The sequence below is a fragment of the Ipomoea triloba genome, chromosome 15, assembly GCF_003576645.1.
Source record: "Ipomoea triloba cultivar NCNSP0323 chromosome 15, ASM357664v1".
NCBI classification, from domain to species: Eukaryota; Viridiplantae; Streptophyta; class Magnoliopsida; order Solanales; family Convolvulaceae; genus Ipomoea; species Ipomoea triloba.
The window spans coordinates 1933772-1959411 of NC_044930.1; the positions used below are offsets into that span (position 1 = coordinate 1933772).

The following is a 25640-nucleotide window of genomic DNA, read 5'->3' on the forward strand; positions in this document are numbered from 1 at the left end:
ATGCAACAAAGTTCATTTTTAGTTCCATTTTTTTTTTTTAGTTTTGGCTACTAATCCTGCAGGGACAGATAATTTCATAACTCATGCTGCAAAGTTTATTCAACCGCAACCAGTATTTCTAATACATTAAACAAAACGGCATACATTTAGAACAACAATCAAAACATTGCAACAAGAAAGCAAGAAAATCGTACGTTTTTTTCCTAACAATTCAAAGTTTATTCTTGTACCAGAAGACACCCTTGTTCTTGTCACCTTCATCTGGCTCAACATAAATACACTCCTTGGCTTCCCTAAACATTGCTGCAAAGATTGGCGTGCCATCGAACTGATAGTACTCGCCCAGAATTGGCTTGATAGCCTTCGTGGCCTCCATTGCATGATAGTGGGGCATGGTGGAGAACAGATGATGCGCTACGTGAGTATCTGTGATGTTGTGGAACACCTTGTTGAGGATCCCGTAGTCTCTGTCGACTGTGGAGAGAGCGCCCCTTAGCCAATCCCACTCTGAGGAATTGTAGTGTGGCAGTGCAGGGTGGGTGTGCTGCAGGTATGTGATCAAAACAAGGAACCCGTTCACGATGAGTAATGGGACACCGTAGACACAGACAACCCACGCGAGCCCCTTGGCAGCTGCTAGCTTATACAGCACGTAGGTTGCAGCGAAGATCCCGGTATCAGAGATGAAGATCTGGATGCGCTCGCGGTCTGAGTATATAGGGCCATAGGGATCATAGTGGCAGGCGAAGCGGGGGTATGGTCTGCCAGAGGCATTGAACATCAAGTATAGAGGCCATCCTAGGGTAAGCTGGATAAGGAGTGTGAATGCTCTGCCTGGTGGGTTATTGAGATATTTGGCATACCAGCCGAGATCAGACTTCTGCTTGGGGACAAAGACCTCATCCCGCTCAAGGGAACCAGTGTTGGAATGGTGGCGGCGATGGCTATATTTCCAGGAGAAGAATGGAACAAGGAGGGCGGAGTGCAGGATAAGGCCGACAGTGTCATCCAGCCACTGGTAGTCACTGAAGGCATGGTGGCCACATTCATGGGCAATGACCCAAACTCCAGTCAGCACACAGCCCTGGCAGATCCAGTAAAGCGGCCAGGCCAGGTAGGAGAGAGGGTGTGGGAGGAGACGGAAGTAGTTGGTAGCAACATAGTAGAGGATAGAGGCAATTATGAGGTCGTAAACAACATAAGAGAATGAGCGGAGGACAGACCGTTGGAAACAATGGGGTGGAATTGCTTTCTTGATCTCACCTAAAGTAAAAGGTGGTTTAGCATATGGAACACGCTGAATATCATGTTTAGACATCTTGCCCTCAGCGGGTACAGCCATTCTGCCTCCAGCGCCCATTTTTCCTGCAATAAGACAAATAATTGTCACATAAATTGCAATAAAGAGAGTCAGTACTCTGGACCAAAGAACTAATAAAATTAAAATACAAAATAATTAAGGTTGTGTACTCTAGACTGGTCACATACTCAACAACCATATTATTATTTTTGTATGCAAAGAGCATGTGACTACTTCAAATCAATTAAGTGTAATATTTATTTAATGTTCATGGCCCACTAGTTTAACAAATTTTAGGCAAGAGAATCGTGTATATATAGGAGACTGTATGTTCAGGCTATAAAGAATTATTATCACCATACAATCAAACGAAATGAATGAGATATTTTCATAGAATATCCTATATCCAATATCAGTTTGACAAATGAAATCATTTGGGTGACAAGCCAACATATAAAGAATACCAACTTGAACTCAAAAATATTAAATACTGTGTAGTATATACGCATATGCGATAACAACCATACACATTTTACAAAGCATGACCACCAAATTTATGTGGCACCTGAGCCGACTTTGTTGAATGAGGTCATTTGGGAAAGAAACATCTATAATTATTTAATATGCCAAAGAAAAAACAGAGTTAATCAACCAAGCATCCTTATTTCTCAATAGGTAACATCAGAATTCATAATTGTCAATGACAACAAATTGGCATGTTGATTGTCTATTAATTAAGAGAACAATAATTTCAGATTAACATTGCAGAGATAAAAAGGAAATTCTGAAAAAATATAAGGAAAAGATAGAAAAATGACAAATACGGTTGTACAGCACCCATTTAAGTTCAAGCATTCAGAACCAATCAACTAAACCAGGGAACAAGAGCATTCAATTATCATAAGACATAATGAAATGGGATGGACCACATGATCTAAGAAGTAGACAATAGCCATAAATAATAGAACCAAGATCAACTAGCCCATCATCAGAATAAAATAAGAGAATCATGTCATCATCCAGACAAGTGCAAGGGACATCACATGTTACTGATCTTAAAAAGATAAGAAAATCCGTGGGACAAAAACAAGCCTCAAAACCCAGAAATGGAAGGTAAAATCAAAGACACATCATTCTCTCACAATGAAGAAGTGAAGACCACGCAAGCATGTTTGTGCGTGGAGCAGAACAAACTTATAATTTTACAGCACAGCATAAGACCCAAAAAAATAGTTTTACCTGTTCAGCAGAAGATCAAACTATTTTATCATAATGAGTCTTCTATTACAGTTTTACAAGAGTACAAATTAAACAGATTCAGAATACCACAATCCATACTATGCTAAAAAGACTTAAAAATTATTGATACTCCTAATCTAATGAGACCAAAATTGCACCAATCTAAGCAGGCTTTTAACTGCAAGCAATTAACAGTGTATTTCATTTACCAAAGAAAAAGCATCCAGCTAATGATTGGCAAACTAGGATGCCAAAACTGAAATCTCAATGTCCAAAATTCATAGAATCAACTTCCAAATATTTAATCTAACTGACATGGTAGAAAAGTATTTTACATTTTTACATCTTACTAAAGCTATTCAAGGTAGAAAAGTTAAACAAGAAAAGGAGTACATAACAAGGAAAATTAACATTAAATCTCAATCATGTGGAATCTTATTGTCAAAAGTAGGGTTCCACTAAGAGAAAGCTGGAGCATTCGGGGTCCCACATACAAGGAAAATATTGGAGTCAGTTCTTTTCATTCGGTGCCATGATTCTACTATTTACTTCCAGCAATATAAGGTTGAATATTGACTTTAATCTCATAGTGGACTTGCTTTTTTACTGGGGCAAAAACAAAATCAGGCATTTCACAATCTAGCAAACAATAAAAACAAAAAACAATAATTGATAAGAAATTATGATGCTGTGGAAGAACAGTACTCTTTAACAACTTCAGACAAATAAAGAACAAATAATTCCCAATTAAAAAAAAAAAAAAAAAAACACACACACACACACACACACATTCTCTACTACACTGCTGCAAAAACTTCATAATTAAAGAACAGCTTGCAAACCATCCGGGAAGAAAAAAATAAAATAAAAAGTAAAGCTTTTTGAGGAAAAAACACACAAATGCTCAGTAATTAGTACATAAAATTGTACACTAAAATGGAAAAATTGTACTAAGTGTCCCAAATATTATCTCAAATGGTGCTATATCTGATGAGTCTAACAAGCCTTCATCGTGAAAATATAACAGAGGGAGAATCCAGCTGAAACTATAACAGAGAATACTGAAAAACAGCAATAAACGACAGATCTGTTAAAATCCAAAACACATTGAAATCGGAAATCGGTTACAGATTCATCACTCTCATGAATGCATGATGCAGATGCAAACAAAACCGTTAGATCCGGGAGTGTATGCACAAAAATACGTAGAGCTACACGAAGAGCACAGTAGAAGAAATGAACCTCAAGAGATATTTCCGCTTTTCTCTGCCTCACTGAGCTCCTATCTCCACCCACTTCTCTCTCTCTCTCTCTCTACCTTCCGAGAAGTGTGTCTTCTCTCTCAAAGCAGCGGAGACACAGGTATTTAACTGCTTTGTGCGCTCACGCACTGCGCAGTCGCGAGACCACGGTTGGTCCGAAAATGAGATAAACTAGTCTAATCTGTCTATGATTGATTTATAAAAATTAAATTTGTAATTTTATGATTACTAATATAATGGTACGGTAATTTAATTAGATTTAAAATTATTTTTATGTGTTATAAATTTAATTTTAATAATTTTTTTTAAATATTAATGATTCCATTATAATGTAATATTTGTTCATATATATATATATATATATATATATATATATATATATATTTTTTTTTTTTAAACCAACAAAACCACATATATTAAACCTCAGCAAAATCCAAACAAGCAATACAAGAAACAAAACGAGGGATATAGTCAAAATAATCCCCCACACCTATACACGAATCATCCAAAGATTTCTTCGCTATAGTATGTGCAAGCATATGTGCTTCCCTCTTTACAAACTGAATAGAAACCAAATCTAACTGATTTAAAAGAAGTCTAATATCTTCAATAAGTAAACCAAAAGGACCACCGCTTCGACCGCCACTCACCGCGTTCGTAACGACCTGAGCATTAGTCTCTATAATAACCCGGCTCCAACCCTTCCGCTTAACCCAACTCAAAACCTCCCGTATTCCAACTGCCTCTGCTGTCTCGTTTTTGACTAAGTTTTTTTTTAGCATTGTACACGGGCTTTGCTGCGACGAGGATGCCTTTTTTAATCAGGCCAACGTCAAGACCTGAAACAGAGTCCTACCACATTAAGGGAGAGCACCCAACTTTCTTGTTGACACGTGAGGGGAAATAGGAGTCTGAGGTGGCAGGATTTACCACTATAACCCTATGGTTGGTCCCACTACTCCTTCGAGTGCCTTTTGCGCTTAGCGTCGGAAAGAGGAGTTGCTTGCCTTGAACCGAGAACATACCATCTTCGACTTTCCATCCCATTCCCCTAACTACTCCGCCCTCTCCTCTCACAACCCAACCAAACCCCATTCTATGATTAACACAATCCATTGCAACATCAACATTTATCTTCAAAAAGCCATGCATGGGAGGCTGCCAGCGTGTAGTATGTATCAGTCTGTGTGGAAGTGTTCACCTTAATCTTGAGCCAATCATTATAGTAATGCAAAGCAGCTGCCACCATAAGTTTAGGAGTCATGCATTGTTGACTAAACACCATCCTGTTACGATTATCCCATGCTGCCCAACAAACTAAAATCAATTTAATAATCAAGTCTTTATGCAAAGATGACCAAATATCCTTAATCCAAGTATCAAGACAATCCACATAATCCATCCGCCAATTCACATGTAATTCACGCCAACATTCATGCATAAAACTGCAATTCGCAAAAAGTTGAATCGTGGACTCCGGTGCCAAGCCACACATAGGACAAATCAGATCACAAGGCACTCGTTTGATAGCCAACAAATCTTTAGTAGGCAACTTATTAGAACACAAAGCCCAAAAAAAACACTTTATCTTTGGAGGTAACTCCCACTCCCACATCCCACCCCAACACACCTCATCCACCACACTCAACCTCCCTGTTAATAACATGTATGCACTTTTCACAGAATACTCCCCCGACACGTCCTCCCCCCAAAACCAAGAATCCCCCACCGGTCTATATGAAGTAGGCAAGCTCATTATTAGGTGAACATCCCTAGCATTAAAAATGTCCCTCACCACCTCACCATCTCATCTCAAAGTGTTTGGAACAAAAAGAGAGTTAATTAAAGGATTACCCAAATAGTCCATCGCCGGAGTAGATATGTAAGGATTAGAAGAATCTGGTAACCATGGCACTCCCCAAACCCGAGCCATATTTCCATCCCCTACACACACTCGGGAACCCTCCCGAATCATAGATTGAGACTCCCTCACGCTAAACCAAACAAAAGAAGGATTAGAACCCAAACTAGCTTCAAGAAACGAGCAATTAGGGAAATACCGAGCTTTAAACACCCGGGTAACCAAAGCAGCCGGATTAGAAAAAAGTTTCCACCCTTGTTTCCCTAACATAGCGAGGTTCATCTCTCTTACCAATCTAAAACTCATACCCCCAAATTTCTTTGGTCTACACAGCGCACCCCAAGTACTCCACCTTATCCCCGAACTCCCTCTTTGCTCACAACCCCACCAAAAAGAGTTCATTAAACGCTCAAGCTCACTAGAAAGAGTTTTTGGAAGAAGAAACACATTCATAGCATAATTCGGAATACTCTGAAGAACTGTTTTTAACAGAACCTCTCTACCCCCCCTAGACAAAAAACGGTTCCCCCAATGGTTAATCCGAGCTCTTACCTTTTCCTTAATAAAGTCCAACACCTCTCTCTTCCCACGACCAACTAAACCCGGCAAACCAAGATATCGTTCCCTCCCCTGCTGTACATGCACACCCAAGACCTCACATACAGCCTCCTTATCCTCCCTACTCACCTGTCTCCCAAAAACAATTAAAGTTTTATCATAATTCACTCGTTGACCGCTAGCTTGCCCATACTCCCTTAACACCTCACGAATAAGACCCGCTTCTAAATTATTTGCCCGAAAGAAGAATAGACAATCGTCAGCAAAGAATAAATGGGAAATGGACGGAGCATTCCTAGCAATACGAACCCCATGTAATGCACCCTCACTCTCCTGAACCCGTAACATAGCACTCAAGCTTTCAGCAAGGAGAATAAAAAGACAAGGGGAAAGAGGGTCACCCTAACGGAGACCCCTAGTAGGAGTAATAGGACCCCACTCCCTACCATTCACCAACACATTATATTTGACCGTACACACACGCTCCTTCATCAAACTGACCCACCTCTCACTGAACCCCAATCTCAACAAAACAGCTCCTAAAAGACCCCACTCCACCCGGTCGTAAGCTTTGCTCATATCAACTTTTAAAGCTACAGACCCACCCCAGTACCCTGACCCCTATTCAAAGCATGACTAGACTCGTAAGCTATCATTATATTATCAATAATTGAACGACCCGGAATAAAAGCACTCTGAGCAGTGGAAACAATTGAGTCAAGCAAAACCCGAAGACGCATAGACAAGACTTTCCCTAATATACGATATAAGACATTGCATAAAGATATAGGCCGAAAGTCAGACATTAACTGTGGGTTTTTAATTTTTGGGATCAAGGCTATATGGGTATCATTGACAGTTGCAGGTAAACAACCAGAAAGCAGAAAAGACTGACAAAAAGAGAGTACCTCATTACCCAAAACAGGCCAGTGAATCTGGAAAAAAGCTGGAGAAAGACCATTCGGACCCGGAGATTTATCAGGATGCATGGCAAATACTGCGGCCCGGACCTCCTCATGGGAAAAATCCCGCAACAGCATCTCATTCTGCTCACTCGACACCTTCCTCTCCAAATATTCTAACACAGGACCACCACTTCCCTCCTCCGCCGTGTACAAACCAGTAAAATAGCTTAAAACCACTGCCCCCATACCCTCCTCATCCGAAATTAAATTCCCCTCAACATCCCTCACTCCCCGTATATAATTATGCCTTCGACGCCCATTCACAGAATTGTGAAAAAATCTACTATTCACATCACCCCCCGTATACCACCTCTCCTTCGCTCGTTGACGCCAACCATCACATTGGACTTTCAATAACATAAAATACCGACGCTACATCACGATAAAATCATGACCATTCCCGCCACCCCGCACTGCCCGAAGCCGACTCATCTCCTGACGACAAGAAATAATTTCCGCCCCCATACCCTTAAACGTCCGCCTCCCCCATCTCCATGCAGCTTCTTTACAGCAATATAATTTATGCACAATATCACAGCCATTCATCCCCTCCCATGTATCATTCACTACCCTACGACATTCATCATAGTAACCCCAAGCATTCTCATACCTCACCTTATTTTTACCCACCCTCCTTCTTGCAGACGCCAATTTTAATAAAATTGGCATATGGTCAGAACAGCTTCCTTCAAGAGACCAAGCCCGGGCATCACCAAACAAATCCCGCCAATCCCCCGTAACCAAAATACGATCTAGCTTCTCCTGAACCCACCTCTCCGTCCCCCGGCTTCTTTCCCACGTGAACTGAAACCCTTCAAACCCGAAGTCAGTAAGACCACTCTCACTCACTGCCTCCCGGAACCCTCGTAACAGCCACTCAGGATGATGAACCCTGCCCACCTTCTCCCGTAACAGCCACTCAGGATGATGAACCCTGCCCACCTTCTCCCAATCCCATAATAAATCGTTGAAATCCCCCATTAAAACCCAAGGAATAGTGTAAAGAGTAGACAAGTACCTTAATAAATCCCAAGAGTAATGTCTTCGGTGCCTCTCCGGGCTGCCGTAGTAACCAGTGAAACGCCACCGCGGAGTAGACCCCCCGGAAGACACTAACGTATCAATGTAGTGGTTTGAATAACCCACCACCTCCACATCCAAACCACCATTCCACAGCAATGCTAAACCTCCACTCCGCCCTTGAGCACTCACAACAAAACAATTCTCATACTTTAATTGAACCCGAACTCTCTCCATACGGTCAGAACTACTTAAAGTTTCAGAAAGAAATAACATGTCAGGTTTATGATGATGCACAAAACCTAACAGTACATGAACTGCCAGAGAGTTACCCAACCCTCGACAGTTCCAACTTAGGCAACTCATTGGGCCGGGTGGGCCTGGGAACCAGGACCCATCTCATCAGTAATATTCAATAACTGACCATCAACTATCATTAAACTAGACCCATCCTCATACGCCTCACGAACCCCATCAGAAGGCCACATTCTCCTTCTCTTTTGTTCTACAACCACGACACCCTCACAATCACTATCAGCATTAACACCCTCAGCATTAACACCCTCATTAGTACCCCCATAATTACGCCCTAAATGATCACCTCCATCATTTGAAAAACCAGTAACCCCTTTACCCGACAATAAATGCCGAGTTAAGTCACCATTACTGCTAGCCGTTACCAAACCCCCAACTGGCAACTCTGGTGGAGAATCGACCGTTGACGGGTCCAGCACCAACCACCGGTTAGACGGAACAGGCGGCGGCTTCTTCCCACCAGTACGCAACCAAGGTCCAAACGGCTTCTCCTTCCCTACCACCGGTGTCGCAAAAGCTACCGGACAGAACCTATCGCTGTGACCGATCACACCACAGTGAAAACAGAATGATGGTAGCCTCTCGTAGAGAAAGTCCACCCAGAACCATTCCCCCCCTGGTTTCTTCATCCTCATCCTAACACGCAAAGGTTTCTGGATATTTAACTTAACCCTCACCCTCATAAACGTCTTCTTACTGCTGTCGAAATTTCGAGGATCCGCTGATTGGAACCTACCAACCGAATCTCCAACAACTCTCGCCACCTTCTCAGACATGAAACCCGAAGGTAGACTATGTACCTAAAGCCAGAACGATGCCTCATTCAACTCCAACTCCGCCGGATTTTCACCTTGCTCAATCCGCCGCATCACAACCAGGTTCTGATCAAAAGTCCACGGACCATCCTCCAGCACACGAACTACATCCCCTTCATGGAAAAAACGAAACAGGAACCTCCCAGTACCAAACTCAGTGATATGAACACCCTTCACCGGTTTCCATGCTTTCGCCATCACATCACGAAAAATAACAAACTTACGCTCCGATCAGTCACCACTCTTCCAACAAGAGTAAAACGGTAATCGACCTGCAGCTGTTCCTCCTCCTCAATCTCCACAACCACTCCCTCATCGTCGCCATCCAATGTTAGTGCCTCACACGCCTGTGCTAAATTACTCGACCCTCCGGCCTCCATGGCAATCGCAAACCAGAAACGAAAAGAAAACCAAAAGACCGGAAACCGAAACCCTAGTCGGAAAAAAACACTCCACGAGAGAAAATAACGGGAGAGAGAAAAAGTTATAAATCGGAAAAAAAAACTAACATTTGTTCATATATATAAAAAATAGATATTTCTATTCATATTCCAACGTCAACCATGATTTATACTCCGTAATATATGGACCATAATACCGTGGAGCCAACTTCAATTCTCACCGTCCGTGCGTGTTAGTAATTGCACTATGTGGTCTAGTTGTCCAGTTATCAGATAATATGGACTCTTGTTATAAAATGTTCAATGGGCTTTTATGGTGAACTGGGCTCCTCCACCAAAGCATGGCCCAATTTGTGTGTATATATATATATATATCCAAAAAAAAAAATTCAAAAAAATATTATTTTTCATACTTAACAATGTTAACATGATAATACCTACATCTTTGATTTGGATAAGACTCAAATCTAAGACTTTTCTTTTAGAATGGTAACAGTGATATCATCAGATCATAAGATACTTGGCAATTTGTGGTGTATATATATGCATTCATAAATAGCTAACTCAAAACATTCACACCGTATTATGTGAGGTGGACGGAAAAGAAGCAATGAGGATTGGAGCAACGAAGCAGGTCTGGATTCCACAACTTTAATCAAATAATCTAAGCTACCATGCAAAGGATTCAAATAGAATATATATATACTCTGCAGCTCTAATTCCGTATATCGATCCGCGTATCTTTAAGAACATGTCGATATCCCACTTATGCAAGTTGTTCGATCTGTACGTACTGCTATGAAAAGATAAAGTGTTAGGGGTGGAATATATAGTTAATTTCATTTTTTATTTTAAATTTATAGTTTATAGTTTATTTTTAGTCTTTTTTAAATTCGAATATTTTTATTTAGTCATGATATTATTTAGGCATGATATTTTTTATCCCAAAACAACTCCTATCACTGAAATGTCGTAAAATCTAAGCTAGCACATATCTACAATTTTAGAGTGTAAATTGATTTGCCCTACTGGTGTTGTTGTCTCCCATGTTTGGAAAAAGGAGATTTTATATCGTGCTTCTAGGGTTCGCCGCATTGGCGTCGCATGCACGGGCGTGCAACGTCCATGTAGAAAATTGGTCGTATTTCTAATCGAGTTATGCATGGGCCTTGTACGGGTGTGTCACTGTCCGTGCGTAGCCTTGCGTCCACGTCACGAACTCAGCCTACGCTCCTTTTGCATGTCTTTTCTCGAATTTGCTTTCGTATGTTCTTTCCTATGCAATTTTTGCTCCAATTAGACATGCTTTTGCTTCTTTTCTTTTTTTTTTTTTATGATTTCTCTCATCATAGTGCGATTGGGCGACACTGAACATAAAACACAATCTTTTAGTTCAAAACCCCAATAAAACACTCTGATTTGATCATAAAAGTGTGTTGAGGATATGGTGGAATATGATATAGAATAAGAGTCACCAAGGACCAAAAATAATAATGACACAATAATAATATGAACAAAAGTGGATCGGGTGTCCTTAAAAAAAATAACTAGAAGTGAACTGACATGCACCTATAAATATAGTACAAAAAATAGAATTAACTCGTGGAATATATTATGTGATTGCATGTAGAGATAGGATTGTGGATTGAGGCTTCTTACCTTAAAAATCCTTTTGTCAACCTCTATGATAATGCCGTTAATTACTCCCTCCCAATTAAAGAAGTTTAAATATATAATCTCTTAGCTAGGTAAATCTTCACGATTTGCTTGATGAATTGAGTTTATGATTCAAAAGTTAGTTTAATTGTAAGATTGTGTAGCCTATAAAGATTATATTACGAGATTTTATGGTGAATAATAAATTGAGTTAGAGTGCCTGCAGGCTTGAAAGATGGTTTTACAATATTTTACTATGAAGTTTGTAGGTTGCTAGGAATGATGAATGTAATTCTCATATATTTATGAAAATTTCTACAAGTTGTATTTATATATTTAAAATAATATTTTGAAGATATTATAATAATACCATATAATATATATTTAAAATTATATTTTGTAAATAATTCTAATACCATATAATAATCAGTAATTTTTGTACATATAATAGATTTAAAATTTTTATGAAACATCTCAATTTTTTATTTTTTTTTTAAAATGGTTTTTAACAATTCTTTTAGGGGTGGCAATTTGTTCCGTCCCCGACGGGACGATTCCTGCCCTGACGATGGAGACGAGGATAGAAAATATTTCCAGCGACAGGGACGGAAATACCGCTCCCCGTCCCGCCTTGTCCTGTTCCCGAATAACTTAACAATAGTCACTACTCGATGTACATTCTAGGAGAAACATGCAATAACAAAATATTCACACAAAAGGTAATCCAACTTAAATCATCTAAAAACAAAAAAAACCAAAAATATATTCAAAAAAAAAAATAAAACCAAAAATAAATCACATAAAAATCAAACTTAAAATGTAGGCAAAAACTTGTGTGAGACCGTCTCACCATGAGACGGGTCGGGTCGAGACTGGTCAAGATGCAAATGTAACACTTATATGCACAAATGTCATACTTATATGCTCAAATGTATTACTAATCAGGAATAAAATTTTTGTTACTTATAAGGGTAACTGTAATACTTTTAAGGGAAAATACAATACTTTTACATTTCGATTTAAAAGTATTACATTTTTCCTCAAAAGTATTATATTTGCCCTTATAAGTAAGGGATACTTGTCAATATTACTTATTATAAAAAATGTATTACTTTTTCTCTTATAAGTAACAAAAATTGTATTCTTGATTACTGTTATATTTGAGCATATAAGTATGACATTTGCACATATAAGTATAACATTTGCATGATGTTTTGACCCGACCCGACCTGTCTCACGAATAAGAATCCGTGAGACGGTCTCACACAAGTGTGACCCTAAAATGTATAATTATCATACAAATTATTCAACCAATTTAATCCAGTTTCTCCTTTCTCCTTTTATCTGTAGAGCTCTAGTTTCTCCTTTATCTGTAGAGCTCTCATCTCAATACAACCCGTGGCATGCAAAACAATATATAAGGAACGTTTAGGAGGCTCCACGCCTACCCATTACAATCAACGTGGCACTGCTCTGCTCATTTCAATGATTAATTAGACAGCATTCACTATTTTATTTTATTTTATTTTCTAAAAAAGAAATAGATTGATTCAACCAATACGACATCTTACATTTCGTAGCTACCTATTTAAACTCGCCAAAGACACTATAGTAGATGAGTAGGAAATCTGAAAAACACAAAAGCAAAGAGGTTTAAAGAAGAAAATATACAATTACGAAAATGCAAGCAACTAGGGAGGAGAAGATGGATTATGCTACAGCCACAGCCAAGGGTGGGAAGGAGAAGACCACAATCATCGTACAAGAACAGGTTTAGTTTTTTTTTTTTTTTTTTTTTTTTTTGGGTTTTTGGTTTTGTTTTTTGCTTTTAATTCAAATTATTGTGTTCATTTTGGATAGGCGGAGAGGGTGGCGGGTTGTGATCCGGTGCAGAAAGAAGCGGTGATGCGGGAGAGAGATGCGGCGGCGCGGGAGAGAGACGCGGCGATGCGGGAGAGAGAGGAGATGCAGTACAACGCGGAGATGCACAAGCGGGAAGCTCAAGACGCTGTGGGGCGGGAGAAAGATGCCCGAGTCGCCGCGATGCGGGAGAAAGACGCGGCGACGCGGAAGAAAGAGGAGATGCAGCACGTCGCCGAGGTGAACAAGCGAGAAGCTCATGACGCCCGCGTCGCCGCGGCGCGAGAGAAAGACGCCAGAGTCGCCGCGGCTCGGGAGAAACAGGAGATGCAGCACGTGGCGGAGGCAAACAAGGGACAAGCTCTAGACGCGGCGGCGCGGGAGAAAGACGCTCGAGTCGCGGCGACGCGGGAGAAAGACGCCAGAATCGCCGCGGAGCGGGAGAGAGAGGAGATGCAGCACTTCGCGGAGGCGAACAGGCGAGAAGCTCTCGACGCGGCGGCGCGGGAGAAAGACGCTCGAGTCGCCGCGACGCGGGAGAAAGAGGAGATGCGGAACCTCGCGGAGGTGAACAAGCGAGAAGCTCTCGACGCGGCGGCGCGGGTGAAAAACGCCCGCATCGCCGCGGCACGGGAGAAAGAGGAGATGCAACACGTAGCCGAGGCGAACAAGCGAGAAGCTCTAGACGCGGCGACGCGGGAGAAAGAGGAGATGCAGCGCCTCGCCGAGGCAAACAAGCGAGAAGCTCTTGAAGCGGCGGCGCGGGCGAAAGACGCCAGCGCGGCCGCGGCACGGGAGAAAGAGGAGATGCAGCGCCTCGCCGAGGCGTACAAGCGAGAAGCTCATGACGTGGCGGCCCGGGAGAAAGACGCCCGCCTCGCCGCCACACGGGAGAAAGAGGAGATGCAGTACGTCGCGGAAGCCAACAAGCAGGAAGCTCTTATCGCCGCGAGGCGTGAGAAAGAAGCGGCGGCGCGGGAGAGAGAAGCGGCGAAACGAGAAAAAGACGCGGTGGCGCGGGAGAGAGAAGCGTCGGCGCGGGAGAAAGGCGCGGCGACGCGGAACGCGGAGGTGAACAAGCAGGAAGCTCATGAATGGGCGAAGCGGGAGGAAGACGCGGCGAAGCGGGAAAAAAACGCGGCGAATCGGGAGAAAGAAGCGGCGAAGCGGGAGAAAGAAGCGATGCAGCACGACGTGGAGGTGAACAAGTGGGAAACTCATAACCTGAACGTTACCGAAAGGCATGTGGCGACCGGTGGCCGTGGCTTTGCCACCTACGATGAAACCACCGATTTCGGAACCCCTCCAGCTTATGGTGACCGCGTAATTCCCAATATATGTGGAGAGGTGCCGGCGCCGGCGCCGGTTCACACCCAGCCGCCCAATCACCCCACCGGCAATCTAAACCCGCCGGTTCACTCCGAGCCGCCCACTGGCGTTCTAAACCCCGACGAAGACGCTTCCGACGTTCCTACCAGACCTACGTACTACTGATCTCAATTATCACTACATTATAGTATCTATGTGTGATTAGGTTGTGCTGTTTGCCGTTTGCTGTTTTTAGTTATGTATCTATCTTATCCAACGCCTGCCATGTATGTATTTGTATTCGGAGACTTGAATAAAATTTGCTGAATAAATGAATTATAGTTTCGTGTACGTGCATGCAAGTGGTTACATAACAAAACATTCAAACAAGTCACTAATAAAATTGTACTGTAATAGCGACAATATTAATTTAACGACATATAATTAAAATCCCTTTGGGTGGGTGGAATATAGTAGGAAGGCTATAACTTTAATTTTTAAGTCTTCTTAGCTAGTCAAATTTATTATTTTGGCCTATTACACAAAGGGCTGTGGTTGACAGTAATGGCAATTGAACTTCTTGGCTGCAAAGAATGGCCCGCTCAATGACCCTCACTTAGCTGAAGCTTTTGAGGTTCTTTTCCCTCACTTAGCTGAAGCTCTTGAGGTTCTTTCGTAGATCTTGGAACGTGGTTGGAATAATTTGATGTTATGAGATTTGGATTGTTTGAATGGTTCTCACCTGGCTGAATCTCTTGCAATAGATGAGGTTCTCTCACCGATCTTGGAACGTGGTTGAAGTAATGTGATGTTCGGTAATCCCTCTAATCATTCATATGCAAGCTGTGTTTTAAGGGAGTGTCAGCACTTAAGCAACACTTTGAATTGTCTATTTGATTCGTTAATAAATCAGTAATGAAGTTTGCTCGACCTACTAATTCTCAACATTTTTTTGAAAAGGACTAATTCTCAACATGATCATGCTATTTGGATTTTTTCTATTTCTGCTGGTATATATTTATTTTCTAAAAGTTAATAAAGTTTGCTTGTTTTCTAGAAGTTAATAAAGTTTTTTTTTTTCAATATAACATACGACTAAAATTCATGTCCTAAAGAATAAAATAAAGAATACAGGTGAAGGAAATCAGTTGTAGATGAATTAAATTGCAAGTTAGATAATGACATAATGTAATAATGGCCAATAGGTATAATAAGCTATTTATTTTCACAAAGTTGGCTCCTGATGATTGAAAATTCTCAAAGAATTGTACACTTTTATTACATTTTCCTCTTAGAATGAAAGGTGTTTTTTTTTCTTTTTGGTTGAATGTGTTCTTTCTCTTGACGGAGAACTCATTGAAATTTTCACGTACAAAATGTTTGTGGACTATTCCTTTATTAGTAGACCGTACCACATATTTAAGGGCAAAATATTAGTAACTATAAAATAAGTGACTAAGTGACTGCGAAATTTCTTGCAAATTAAAAATTTCAAAATAAACAAAGGTTTTTCATTTTTTGGGGATAATTTTATAAGTATTAGGATTTATGAATCTTATCCAAATTCTGAAGGAAAATGTTATAAACTTATCCATGCAGTCTGAAAACAATCACCACAACGAGCTGAGGAAGCAGCTTCGGCAAATAGACATCTGTCGACACTTGTCAGCACATCCACAAAAGTATGTATGAAACACCTCGCACTTATTTACGTCCAAATGACACGTGCCCTTAACCCTTGACATTACATGACTGTATAAAACCCGATCTTCTAATTTGTACTGTACTAAACGCACTACTGTTTATCAAAGTTACCGGAAAAGTGAAAACCACCGGAGAACAGCAGAAAATGGAGGCCATGAAGGAGACCGCCGCCAACGTCGGCGCCTCGGCAATATCCGGAAAGGAAAAAACCAAAGCTGTCGTCCAAGAAAAGGTAATTTAAGGTAATTTTACCCGTATGGACAATATATGAACGATACTGACTAATAATCTGCTACCAGAAATCTAATCTTGTAGTAAGAAAAGTGAAAGCAGTGTTAGACCTTTACTCATAGTTGAGTTGAATGGTAGATTGTCAGTTGCCTCTCAATCATTTTTGTTTCATACTTGACTGAATAATAATCTGCAACCAGAAATAATCTCGTAGTAGTAAAAGTGAAAGCACTGTTAGATCTCTAACCATAGTTGAGTTGAACGGTAGATTGTCAGTTGTTGATTAATCATTTTTGTCTTATACTTGACTCAGAATTCTAAATGTTCTATTGGTATTTCTAGATGGAAAGAATGACGGCTCATGATCCAATGGAGAAAGAGATGGCTACCAAGAAGAAAGAGGAGAGGATCAACCAGGCAGAGCTGAACAAGCAGGAGGCGAAGGAGCAGAACGCGGCGGCGCGGCAGGGCGCGTCAACCACCGGCACCGACAAACCGCACTCGTATTCGACCACCGGGAGGACGGGGAATCCGACGGGGGCTCATCAGATGTCGGCCCTGCCGGGGCACGGCACCGGAGCGCCGACGGGGCAGGTGACGGAGGGGGTCGTGGAGTCGCGCCCGATCGGAACCGCCACGGGGACTAAGAGGACCACCGTTGCCCATAATACCCATGCGGAGCGTGAGGTCAACAAGGGTTATGGAACTGGCGGTGCTTATAATTAAGATTAAGATATTCCATATTTAAAAGAATTAAATAAGATTATGCCAAATGAAATACTATCTTCTCATGAAGTTAGACTAGTTCACTCAAATTGAATTACATTTGTCTTAAAGACTAATATAGTGAAATCGAATAACATTTCTCTCATGAAGTGATCTTGAAACTAATCCAGTAATCTTGAAACTAATCCAGTAAATTGAGTCGTATAAATGTATGTACTTAAAATAAGACTAATTTAATCTAATTGTGTCACATAAGACTAATGTCACGTTTGTTATGTGAAATGTAAATTTGTCAATTTAACTTTCTTTTTGGTAAGGAAATTTGTCAATTTAACTTTCGGGTATTAATTTGATCAAAATTAATCACGTTGAGATTAATTTACTCAAATTTACCTTTATTCAACACATAAAATCATACTAATTTAATAAATTCTTGCTTCTTTTAACTTGTAGAATAAAACAACCCCTATGTAATTGAGCAAAATATTTCAAGTATAATCCTAAAAAAAAATAAAAAAAATACACCACTCATTACAAATATCACCAATAAGTCATAGGCTAATTGGATAATTTTAATTAGTTAAATTGTTGACTTAGAAAGTATATAAAGTTATAAATCTGAATAGACTTTTTTTTTTTTAAATTTGAGAACTGATTAATCAGTTCATTGTAAGTTTTTCACTTATACAAAATTAAATACTCTATTATAAAAATAATAAGTAATATATGGGAGTGTTATTGAGTGGAAATGATACATTTAATTTTAACTAAAACGTTAAAATTTTGATCATTAATTATTGACTTTGAGTACGGAGTAGCTTTAATTCTTACAGTTGTCTCAATGTCTTGCAATTCAAACCTGAACTACATCCAAAAAAAATAATGCGGACATATGGACTTTTAAAGTGGACCCGGGATTGATTGACTCATCACAGTGCAGACTTCAAATTGGGCATTTGACTTTCGAATCAAGGCCCATACATTCAAAAGCCCAAGCCCAAGACCAACCCAGTGGCCAGAGACACGGAGGGGCAAAACAGTGAATTCATAATAGCTGGCAATTTCCCACCTGTACTCACTCACAACTGCGGCACTTTCAAAGCTTCCCAACGGCCTCCGTCGCCAAACTTTTTCAGCTTCGTTTTCATCGAAACCCTCTACACTCACATCTCACCGCATTTATATAACACCAAAGAGAGAGAAAGGGAGAGAGACCTAAGCTTTCACGCTCTCTTCGGCCTTGTCGATCCGCAGGTAAGTTTCCGGATAATCATTTTCCAAATGCTCCTTTGAAATGCTGATTCGGTCAAAATGTGAATGCATTTGTAGAATATAGATGAATCATTTTGTTTGTGTTTCAATAATCCGAACATTTCGTTCTTCTTTGCCTTCTTTATCGGCTTGATTCAATGAATCGACCTCTCTCCAGGTGTTTATTTGTGATATTATTAGTTTTTAATTTTAGCAATTATAGTCGGTGATTTCTGCAAGTGAGTTTGTATGGTTTGTTTTCTGCTGAAAAGTAGTTTCACAGTTAATGTTACTCTGGACTGCATCGTAGTTGTCGCGTTTGATTTATATTGTTGAGATTGAGAAGTAGATGCTTGTTGAGCTTTTTGTTTTTTCAGGTGATTTTTTACAAAGTTATTTTACGATCATTTCAAATGTACATGACACTATAAACTCATTTCTGTAGCTTATGCGTTGACAAAGTAATGTTGTATGAGCGATTTGAGTTTGTTTTCTACTCTAATTTGCCATGATCTTGTTGCATCTTGCAGTGCAGATTTCTCTTTACTCTAGTGAATTTAAGCTGCTTATAATGGCTGCAACTGCTACTCCTAGCCTGCAAATTGCAGCGGCGAAGCCCTGTGTTTCTGCATCTCGTAAAATTTTCAAGTCCAGCACTGCAAGTTTTGGTTTAGAAAATAGGAGCAGATCTGCAGCTGAGCTTAAGAGTTTGAGTGTTATCTCTGCAACAAAGCTATCTTCTCAAGGCTTTAATTGCATTCCTCTAAAATCTAGAAGGATCGTTACAAAGGCAATGTCCGGTGCAAGTGATAATGCCCCTTTGCCAGGGCTGCCAATTGACTTGAGAGGTTTTCTATTAGTCCATTTTTGTAATTTATGTGAAGTATCATCTTATGCTTTTGTGAAGACTTTTCTTATGTATTTATTGTTATCTTTGCCTGCCTTCCTATCCTCTTTGGAATTCTCCTCAGTTCTACCTCTAATTGGGCAAAGATTGAATAGATGCCTTAAGTTTGTTTATACAGATTGGCATAGTTCTAAAGAATTTTGAATTAGGAAGACTGTTAAAGAGAACTTTTTCAATTTGTGACTAAAGGAAATAAACACTTTCCATTTTTTCACATCTTCCAAATAAATGTGTCTTGCCTACACAGAAGAACAAAAGTATTCCTTTCTGTTGGCATGTTCTTTTAATGCTATTTTTTTATTTGCAGTAATTTTTTTGTATTCTCATGTACTAAAAATAGAACAGGTTTTAGATACCAGTTGAACAGCCAATGCATTTTTTTCATGCTTAAGAAATTTGTGATTTGTCAACCAATTTGCATGATGTGACAGAGTTAACCACTGTCTGCAGGCAAGAGGGCATTTATTGCTGGTGTAGCTGATGATAATGGTTATGGATGGGCAATAGCAAAGTCCCTTGCAGCTGCAGGTGCTGAAATTCTTGTTGGTACATGGGTTCCTGTATGTATATCTGCAACTCTGTATATAGCTGAAGTAATTCACTAGTTTGTTATAAGCCAAATATTTTTTCTTGTAACTTTATTCTATATTCAGGCACTAAATATTTTTGAGAGCAGTCTGCGACGTGGGAAATTTGACGAGTCACGAGTGTAAGGACATGATTTTTCTTCTTCCTTATTATTGTTAATATATTTTTCTACTAAGTAACAATTCATATATCTATTCAGCTTGCCGGATGGTTCACTGATGGAAATAAAAAAAGTGTACCCACTAGATGCGGTTTACGACAGTCCCGAAGATGTTCCTGAAGATGTAAAACCGTCTCCTCATCTGATTCCTTATTAAACATGATTAAAAAAAAAATCATAATCCAAACTTATATGTGTATTATAATTCAGGTAAAAGCCAACAAGCGTTATGCAGGCTCCTCAAATTGGACTGTTAAGGTATCATATTTTTGCTTTAAAAAACAAAACATAATTGTTCCATAATCTACTGTATTTACATATACATTCTGTTTCTGGACTCTTTCTTGCTACATGTTCAAAGGTGGATTTTTGAAGGACAAAATCATTTGTAGTTAAAGAACTTATATCTTGTTAAAATGAGATTCTGTGGTACTGCCGTACTGGGTTTACTCCATCTTCATGTTATTAAGATCAACTTTCAAATAAGGTCCACCATCTTAGTAATTACATTACTGTATGGGGCTATACTTATTTTTAGGAATGATACTGCCTAAATAGGACTAAATGAACGAACCTTTTAACTGGTGGTTTTTGTGTTTCCTGTAGGAAGTTGTTGAAACTGTGAGACAGGATTTTGGCACAATTGACATTCTTGTGCATTCCCTTGCTAATGGTCCAGAGGTACACTTTTACTCTAATTTCAGTACTATTTGTATTCTTTTTTTGAATCCTGATAATAATGCCTGATAAAAATTTTTACACAGGTTACCAAACCACTTCTTGAAACTTCAAGATATGGATATCTTGCAGCATTATCCGCATCAAGCTATTCCTATATTTCTTTGCTTAAACATTTTCTTCCCATTATGAATCCAGGTAGACCTTTTTTAACTGTTATGTGAAATAAATCAGCTTATTCATAATTCAAAAAGTATACATGCATTTTGTGAAACTAGAGATTCTCTTTACCTTGCAGGCGGTGCTTCACTCTCCTTAACATACATTGCTTCTGAAAGGATAATTCCAGGGTAAACCTCCCTTGAAGTACTCAAATATTTCTCCAGTTTATCAGTATTTTATTATATTGCTCTCTGTAAATGCTGCAGATATGGAGGTGGCATGAGCTCAGCAAAATCTGCTTTAGAGAGTGACACTAGAGTAAGTCCTTTCTGAACCTCTTTTTACTGTCTGCATTTTGAAATATATGAACTTTAAATATGAGCATGGCTAAGAAGGAATTTTTAATTCGTGAAGGTCCTGGCTTTTGAAGCTGGAAGGAAGCACAAGGTCAGAGTAAACACAATTTCTGCAGGTATGATCCACCTATGCATTTGCTCCACTAGTTATAACTTTCATTTAAGATTAGTGAAGTGGAGTGGTATAGTGAACTTATTTAATGTACTTGGTGGTTAAATTTTTATGTATTGAACCTTTTGAATATACACGAAAATTCTTGTTAGAAAGTGACAATTCATGTTTCTGTTTAATGGTCCAAACTTTGGTTGAGTATTAGTTTGACTGACCATTAATGTCTAGTTACTAAAAACTGTTTTGTTTCATGGCATCCCTCTAGAACTTTAAAGTGCCTCAGATCAATATATGTTGTATTAATTAGAGGAAAACTCTTTCAGGTCCACTGAGAAGTCGTGCAGCAAAAGCTATTGGCTTTATTGATATGATGATTGACTATTCTATTGAGAATGCTCCCTTGCAAAAGGAGTTGTCTGCAGGTGACTAATGCCATGTTTCCTTCTTCAATATCCCAAGCTCTTTTTTCTGTATCATGTGCTGTGAGAAAATAGTGCACTCGTGTTTCAAAGCGTAAACTGTTCTTTGCTTCCAAAAACTCAACTTTTTTTTTGTATCATTCATTCTAACAGAGGAGGTTGGGAATGCTGCTGCTTTCCTTGCATCACCTCTGGCTTCAGCCATCACGGGTGCTGTTGTGTATGTTGATAATGGGCTTAATGCAATGGGAGTGGGAGTTGACAGCCCAGTATTTAAGGATCTTGACATCCCCAAAGACAAGAGCCATGAGACTGTTAAACAAGCTGTTTCTGTGTGAGTTTGTAAAATTTTTGAGTTTTGACGTCCAAAATAAGTAATGGCCTGTCAATTGCTTGTCATTCTCTATATAGAATAGGCCGTATGGTTAAGTTATTGTCTAGCTTTAGTAACACTTGATATTTGATAATTGTTTGATGTTTTAACTGATTTGCTTTGTTTTACATCTCCATGGCACAAGTTTTTTGTGTTATTATGCAATGTTATTGGCAAATTGAAATGTAAGAAATGACTATTATAAGGGCAAGTATAAATCATTCGTAACTATATTACCAAGAAAGTAACATCTATGATGTGCCAAAAAACATTACATCTTTCTTAGAAATTCTAAAAGGATATACAAATCACAACGAAGTTACTTTCCTTGGAATTAAATTCCTAAGTCACATTCTAGGGAAGAATCAGATTCCTATTTTACGTTTTCCCTTCCTAATGGCAGCCGCTCTTGCTCCTGAAGAATCACCTTCGGGTGAATCTTCCACAACTGTCTGCTCCTGCAAAACCAGACCTCGGTTCCTGGACAACTTCCTTATTGGGGTTGAAGGACCTCTTCCTGTTTCTTCATGAGTAGATGCTGATTGAGAATCACCCGGGACATCTTCATTTCTGTGAGGCATTAATTCCTCCCCAGCCTCAACAGATGCCAACATTAGCTACAATTGCAGAAGCAGCATCATGTGAATAAAATTCCAAAGAGCGAGAGATAAGAATTCTAGCAAAGTTAGATATGGGCATAGTAGAAAAGACGATTTAAGTAGTTTCAAAAGTACCTTCCAATCTTTAAAGTCAAATCTGAAAACAAAATGTTGGTAAGAAACTTCTCCAGAAAGAACTGCATTGGCAGAAGGGGCGTTCCTAGGTCCTGGAATAAATTGTTCAGTCAGAAGAGAAACAGAGCAAGAGAAGTTGGAGATTAAGCTTAGCGAAACATACCCACTGTGTGAACGCCCTTATCATCAACAGTTATTTGAGCCCTGCCATCTTTGACTAGAAATGATAGAGCAAATAGATTCTCAACTGTTTGTGCAAATGATCTTCTATTCAGCAGCAAAGCTTCAAGTCTGACCCTCCTGTGCTTCCTTAAGATTTGGAACATTGTTGCCATATTTTTGTCTGTGTCTGTGTTCTTTTCAGCTTCACTCTCTGGAAGCTACAGAAATTAAAAATAACATGTTCATTAGAAATGATAGCACACCAATACTTAGCAGAACAATAACACATCATGTTATTCTGCAATATTATACTACGGAGTGTCAAACACAATATATAATATGTATGCAATTAACAAGTCAAATTTCATATCATACTACTAAAGCCAAAAACCATTTACGTGTTGCTTCATGCAGTTCCATATAAAGCCAAATATTATTATAGATTAAAAGAACATGGCCACATTAACAGAGAACTCTAACCTCTTCTGGACGTTCATTTCCTGTTGGCCTTACAAGCTTTCTCTGCACCACAGGCTTTCGGTGCTTAATTTCTGTTGTCATGGGCCCAATCCTAAAAGAAAACAAAATTAAATTTGCTCTCAAAGGAAATCCTAAACAAAAAGACAAATGAAAGAGACCCCAATTAGTACTAACATTGTACAACATCCAGGAGCACTCTTGAAAACATTGGAGACAGCAAGCCCAACCTCCTCCCAGTGAATAGAATTCTGACTCTCATCTGTACCAGAACTAAGGCCTACTTGATCACCAAACTGTCTAAGCAAACAATTAAGAAAATCTGTAGGAGTCACTCCTTCATTGCTATGCGCCTTAACAGAAGTCACCAAAGTGTTTGTGATGTCCAACAAGGCTTCTGCATCTGCAACTTGTTCTCTAGGTTTTTGTACTGTATATCAATCAATTATGATAAGCATTAAGAAACAACAGTCACTCAAGGGAAAAGAGAACAATAGCAGTAAATGTTGCAAGTATAATGATACCTTTCTCATGCAACCTTTCAACTTCTTCAAATATTGATGTAAACTTATCGGAATCAGCTTTGGACAGATCATCCTTTTCATCTGCAGAACGCAAACACAATATTTTCAGTTATCCGCCAAAAATCACAATCCACATATCCTCCCCGCAAGTTTAAATCAAGTAATGAGAAAATCAACTTTATATTGCAGTGCAACAAAGAATAAGTAAATAAAAACAAGCGAAATTCCTTATTCAGTAAGTAATTTAAAAAACAAATCCGATCCTCATCAACATTTACTAGGGGAGTACACGCATCGTCATGAAAAAGCTGTTAGATAAAGTATTAAAGACGTCATGTAATTCCTGTACAAAAAGCTTAATTCAGAGTAGTAGAACACAAGGAAATTACCACAAATCCTAGACTTAATGTTGAGGTATCGAGATCGAAGAAATCTGCCGTCGAGAGCGTCTTCTTCAGCGGAGCTGCCATTGTTACTGTTACCGTTGCTACTCTCAGCTACACCGTTTCCTCCACTTCGTGTACTTACCGCTTCACGCTTCGCTGCTCGCACCATAGTTAACAACAATCAGCAAATCTCCGAAAGAGGAAGGACACTTTGCTTAATCTATGTTCCAGGAATCTAGATCATGCATATATTTGGAATTTTAGATTAGAAGAAGAGGACGCATACATATCACGCATACGTGTATATACGGAGAGAGAGAATTTGAAGAAGAAGAAGTAAATAAGTAAAGAATTGAAAAGATGAATTGATAATTTATGGAGAAAAGAAGGGGGGAAAAGCCCTAGAATTTGAAAGGTATGTGAAAAGTTGAAAGCAAAATTTGTGCGCGCTCTCTTAACCCTCCCCTCTCCTTTCGCTCCTATCCTGAGCCCCCTCACAGAGTCACAGGTGAATCGGTCCGTACCCACGTTCTTTTGACATCTTTCCATTTTTACGTTTAGGCCTATGGTAATTTTATAGAGTTCTGCTAAATACTCTCAAATTTTACTTTTTAAATTTTATTTTTTGATGTGTTAGACTGCAGACATTGATAAATTACTTTTTTATATGAATTTTAATGCAAGTGTTTACATCAAAATTTTGTATGTAGAAGTAAAAAGTTGAAGTAGAAAATAGTAGTACACACACATATATATTTATCTATTTACGGAGTATTTATTTGTGCATTGACATCCATTTATTTATTTATAACTATACATATAAATAAATAAATGTCTCTCCGGGCTTAGTGTAGTTGGTTCGTCGTCTGACTTAAAAGGTTATAGCTAGAGCGACCGTTTAGCCGATAGGCTGATTGCACGACTCGCAATTTACCTTCACATTAGCTCAATAGACAAGATTCTATGGATTTAGAATTAGTTCCCTTGTACACACATGAAGACTATAATCTGACCGGTAAACTGATTGCGCGATTCACAATTTACCTCTACAATAATTCTAGGGATATGGTTATGTGAGCTTAGAATTAGTTTAACGATGGTGGATCACCAAAAGTCCCTTTAGGATTTTC

At 39.3% G+C, this 25640-nt stretch overlaps 5 protein-coding genes across 6 annotated transcripts; 3 read left to right on the forward strand and 2 right to left on the reverse strand.

Annotated features, from left to right (window-relative positions):
- Positions 1-72: 72 nt before the first annotated feature.
- LOC116007582 (delta(12)-fatty-acid desaturase FAD2-like) lies at positions 73-3935 on the reverse strand. Its single transcript, XM_031248299.1, has 2 exons — positions 3782-3935; positions 73-1365 (listed from the first exon to the last, which is right to left on the reverse strand). Exon 2 carries the CDS (start codon positions 1358-1360, stop codon positions 212-214), a length of 1149 nt encoding a protein of 382 aa, XP_031104159.1. The 5' UTR covers positions 1361-1365; positions 3782-3935; the 3' UTR covers positions 73-211.
- Positions 3936-13026: 9091 nt separating this feature from the next.
- LOC116007169 (axoneme-associated protein mst101(2)-like) lies at positions 13027-14897 on the forward strand. Its single transcript, XM_031247776.1, has 2 exons — positions 13027-13163; positions 13253-14897. Exons 1-2 carry the CDS (start codon positions 13074-13076, stop codon positions 14744-14746), a joined length of 1584 nt encoding a protein of 527 aa, XP_031103636.1. The 5' UTR covers positions 13027-13073; the 3' UTR covers positions 14747-14897.
- Positions 14898-16365: 1468 nt separating this feature from the next.
- On the forward strand, positions 16366-17374 carry LOC116007564 (18 kDa seed maturation protein). The gene is made up of 2 exons (XM_031248280.1): positions 16366-16496; positions 16838-17374. The coding sequence occupies exons 1-2, from the start codon at positions 16410-16412 to the stop codon at positions 17219-17221; spliced, it is 471 nt and encodes a 156-aa protein (XP_031104140.1). The 5' UTR covers positions 16366-16409; the 3' UTR covers positions 17222-17374.
- A 935-nt stretch (positions 17375-18309) lies between these two features.
- On the forward strand, positions 18310-22371 carry LOC116006824 (enoyl-[acyl-carrier-protein] reductase [NADH], chloroplastic-like). Of its 2 annotated transcripts, none has more exons than XM_031247320.1 (13): positions 18310-18475; positions 19003-19320; positions 19830-19939; positions 20033-20088; positions 20167-20251; positions 20338-20385; positions 20734-20808; positions 20892-21003; positions 21104-21155; positions 21234-21285; positions 21382-21439; positions 21759-21857; positions 22008-22371. In XM_031247320.1, the coding sequence occupies exons 2-13, from the start codon at positions 19044-19046 to the stop codon at positions 22190-22192; spliced, it is 1209 nt and encodes a 402-aa protein (XP_031103180.1). In that variant the 5' UTR covers positions 18310-18475; positions 19003-19043; the 3' UTR covers positions 22193-22371. The 2 variants fall into 2 exon arrangements, with proteins under 2 accessions (XP_031103180.1, XP_031103181.1); XM_031247321.1 differs by having other exon boundaries at positions 19008-19320.
- Positions 22372-22436: 65 nt separating this feature from the next.
- On the reverse strand, positions 22437-24981 carry LOC116006825 (non-structural maintenance of chromosomes element 4 homolog A-like). Its single transcript, XM_031247322.1, has 7 exons — positions 24514-24981; positions 24125-24205; positions 23778-24030; positions 23604-23694; positions 23125-23341; positions 22962-23053; positions 22437-22844 (listed from the first exon to the last, which is right to left on the reverse strand). Exons 1-7 carry the CDS (start codon positions 24677-24679, stop codon positions 22593-22595), a joined length of 1152 nt encoding a protein of 383 aa, XP_031103182.1. The 5' UTR covers positions 24680-24981; the 3' UTR covers positions 22437-22592.
- Between the last annotated feature and the right edge of the window lie 659 nt (positions 24982-25640).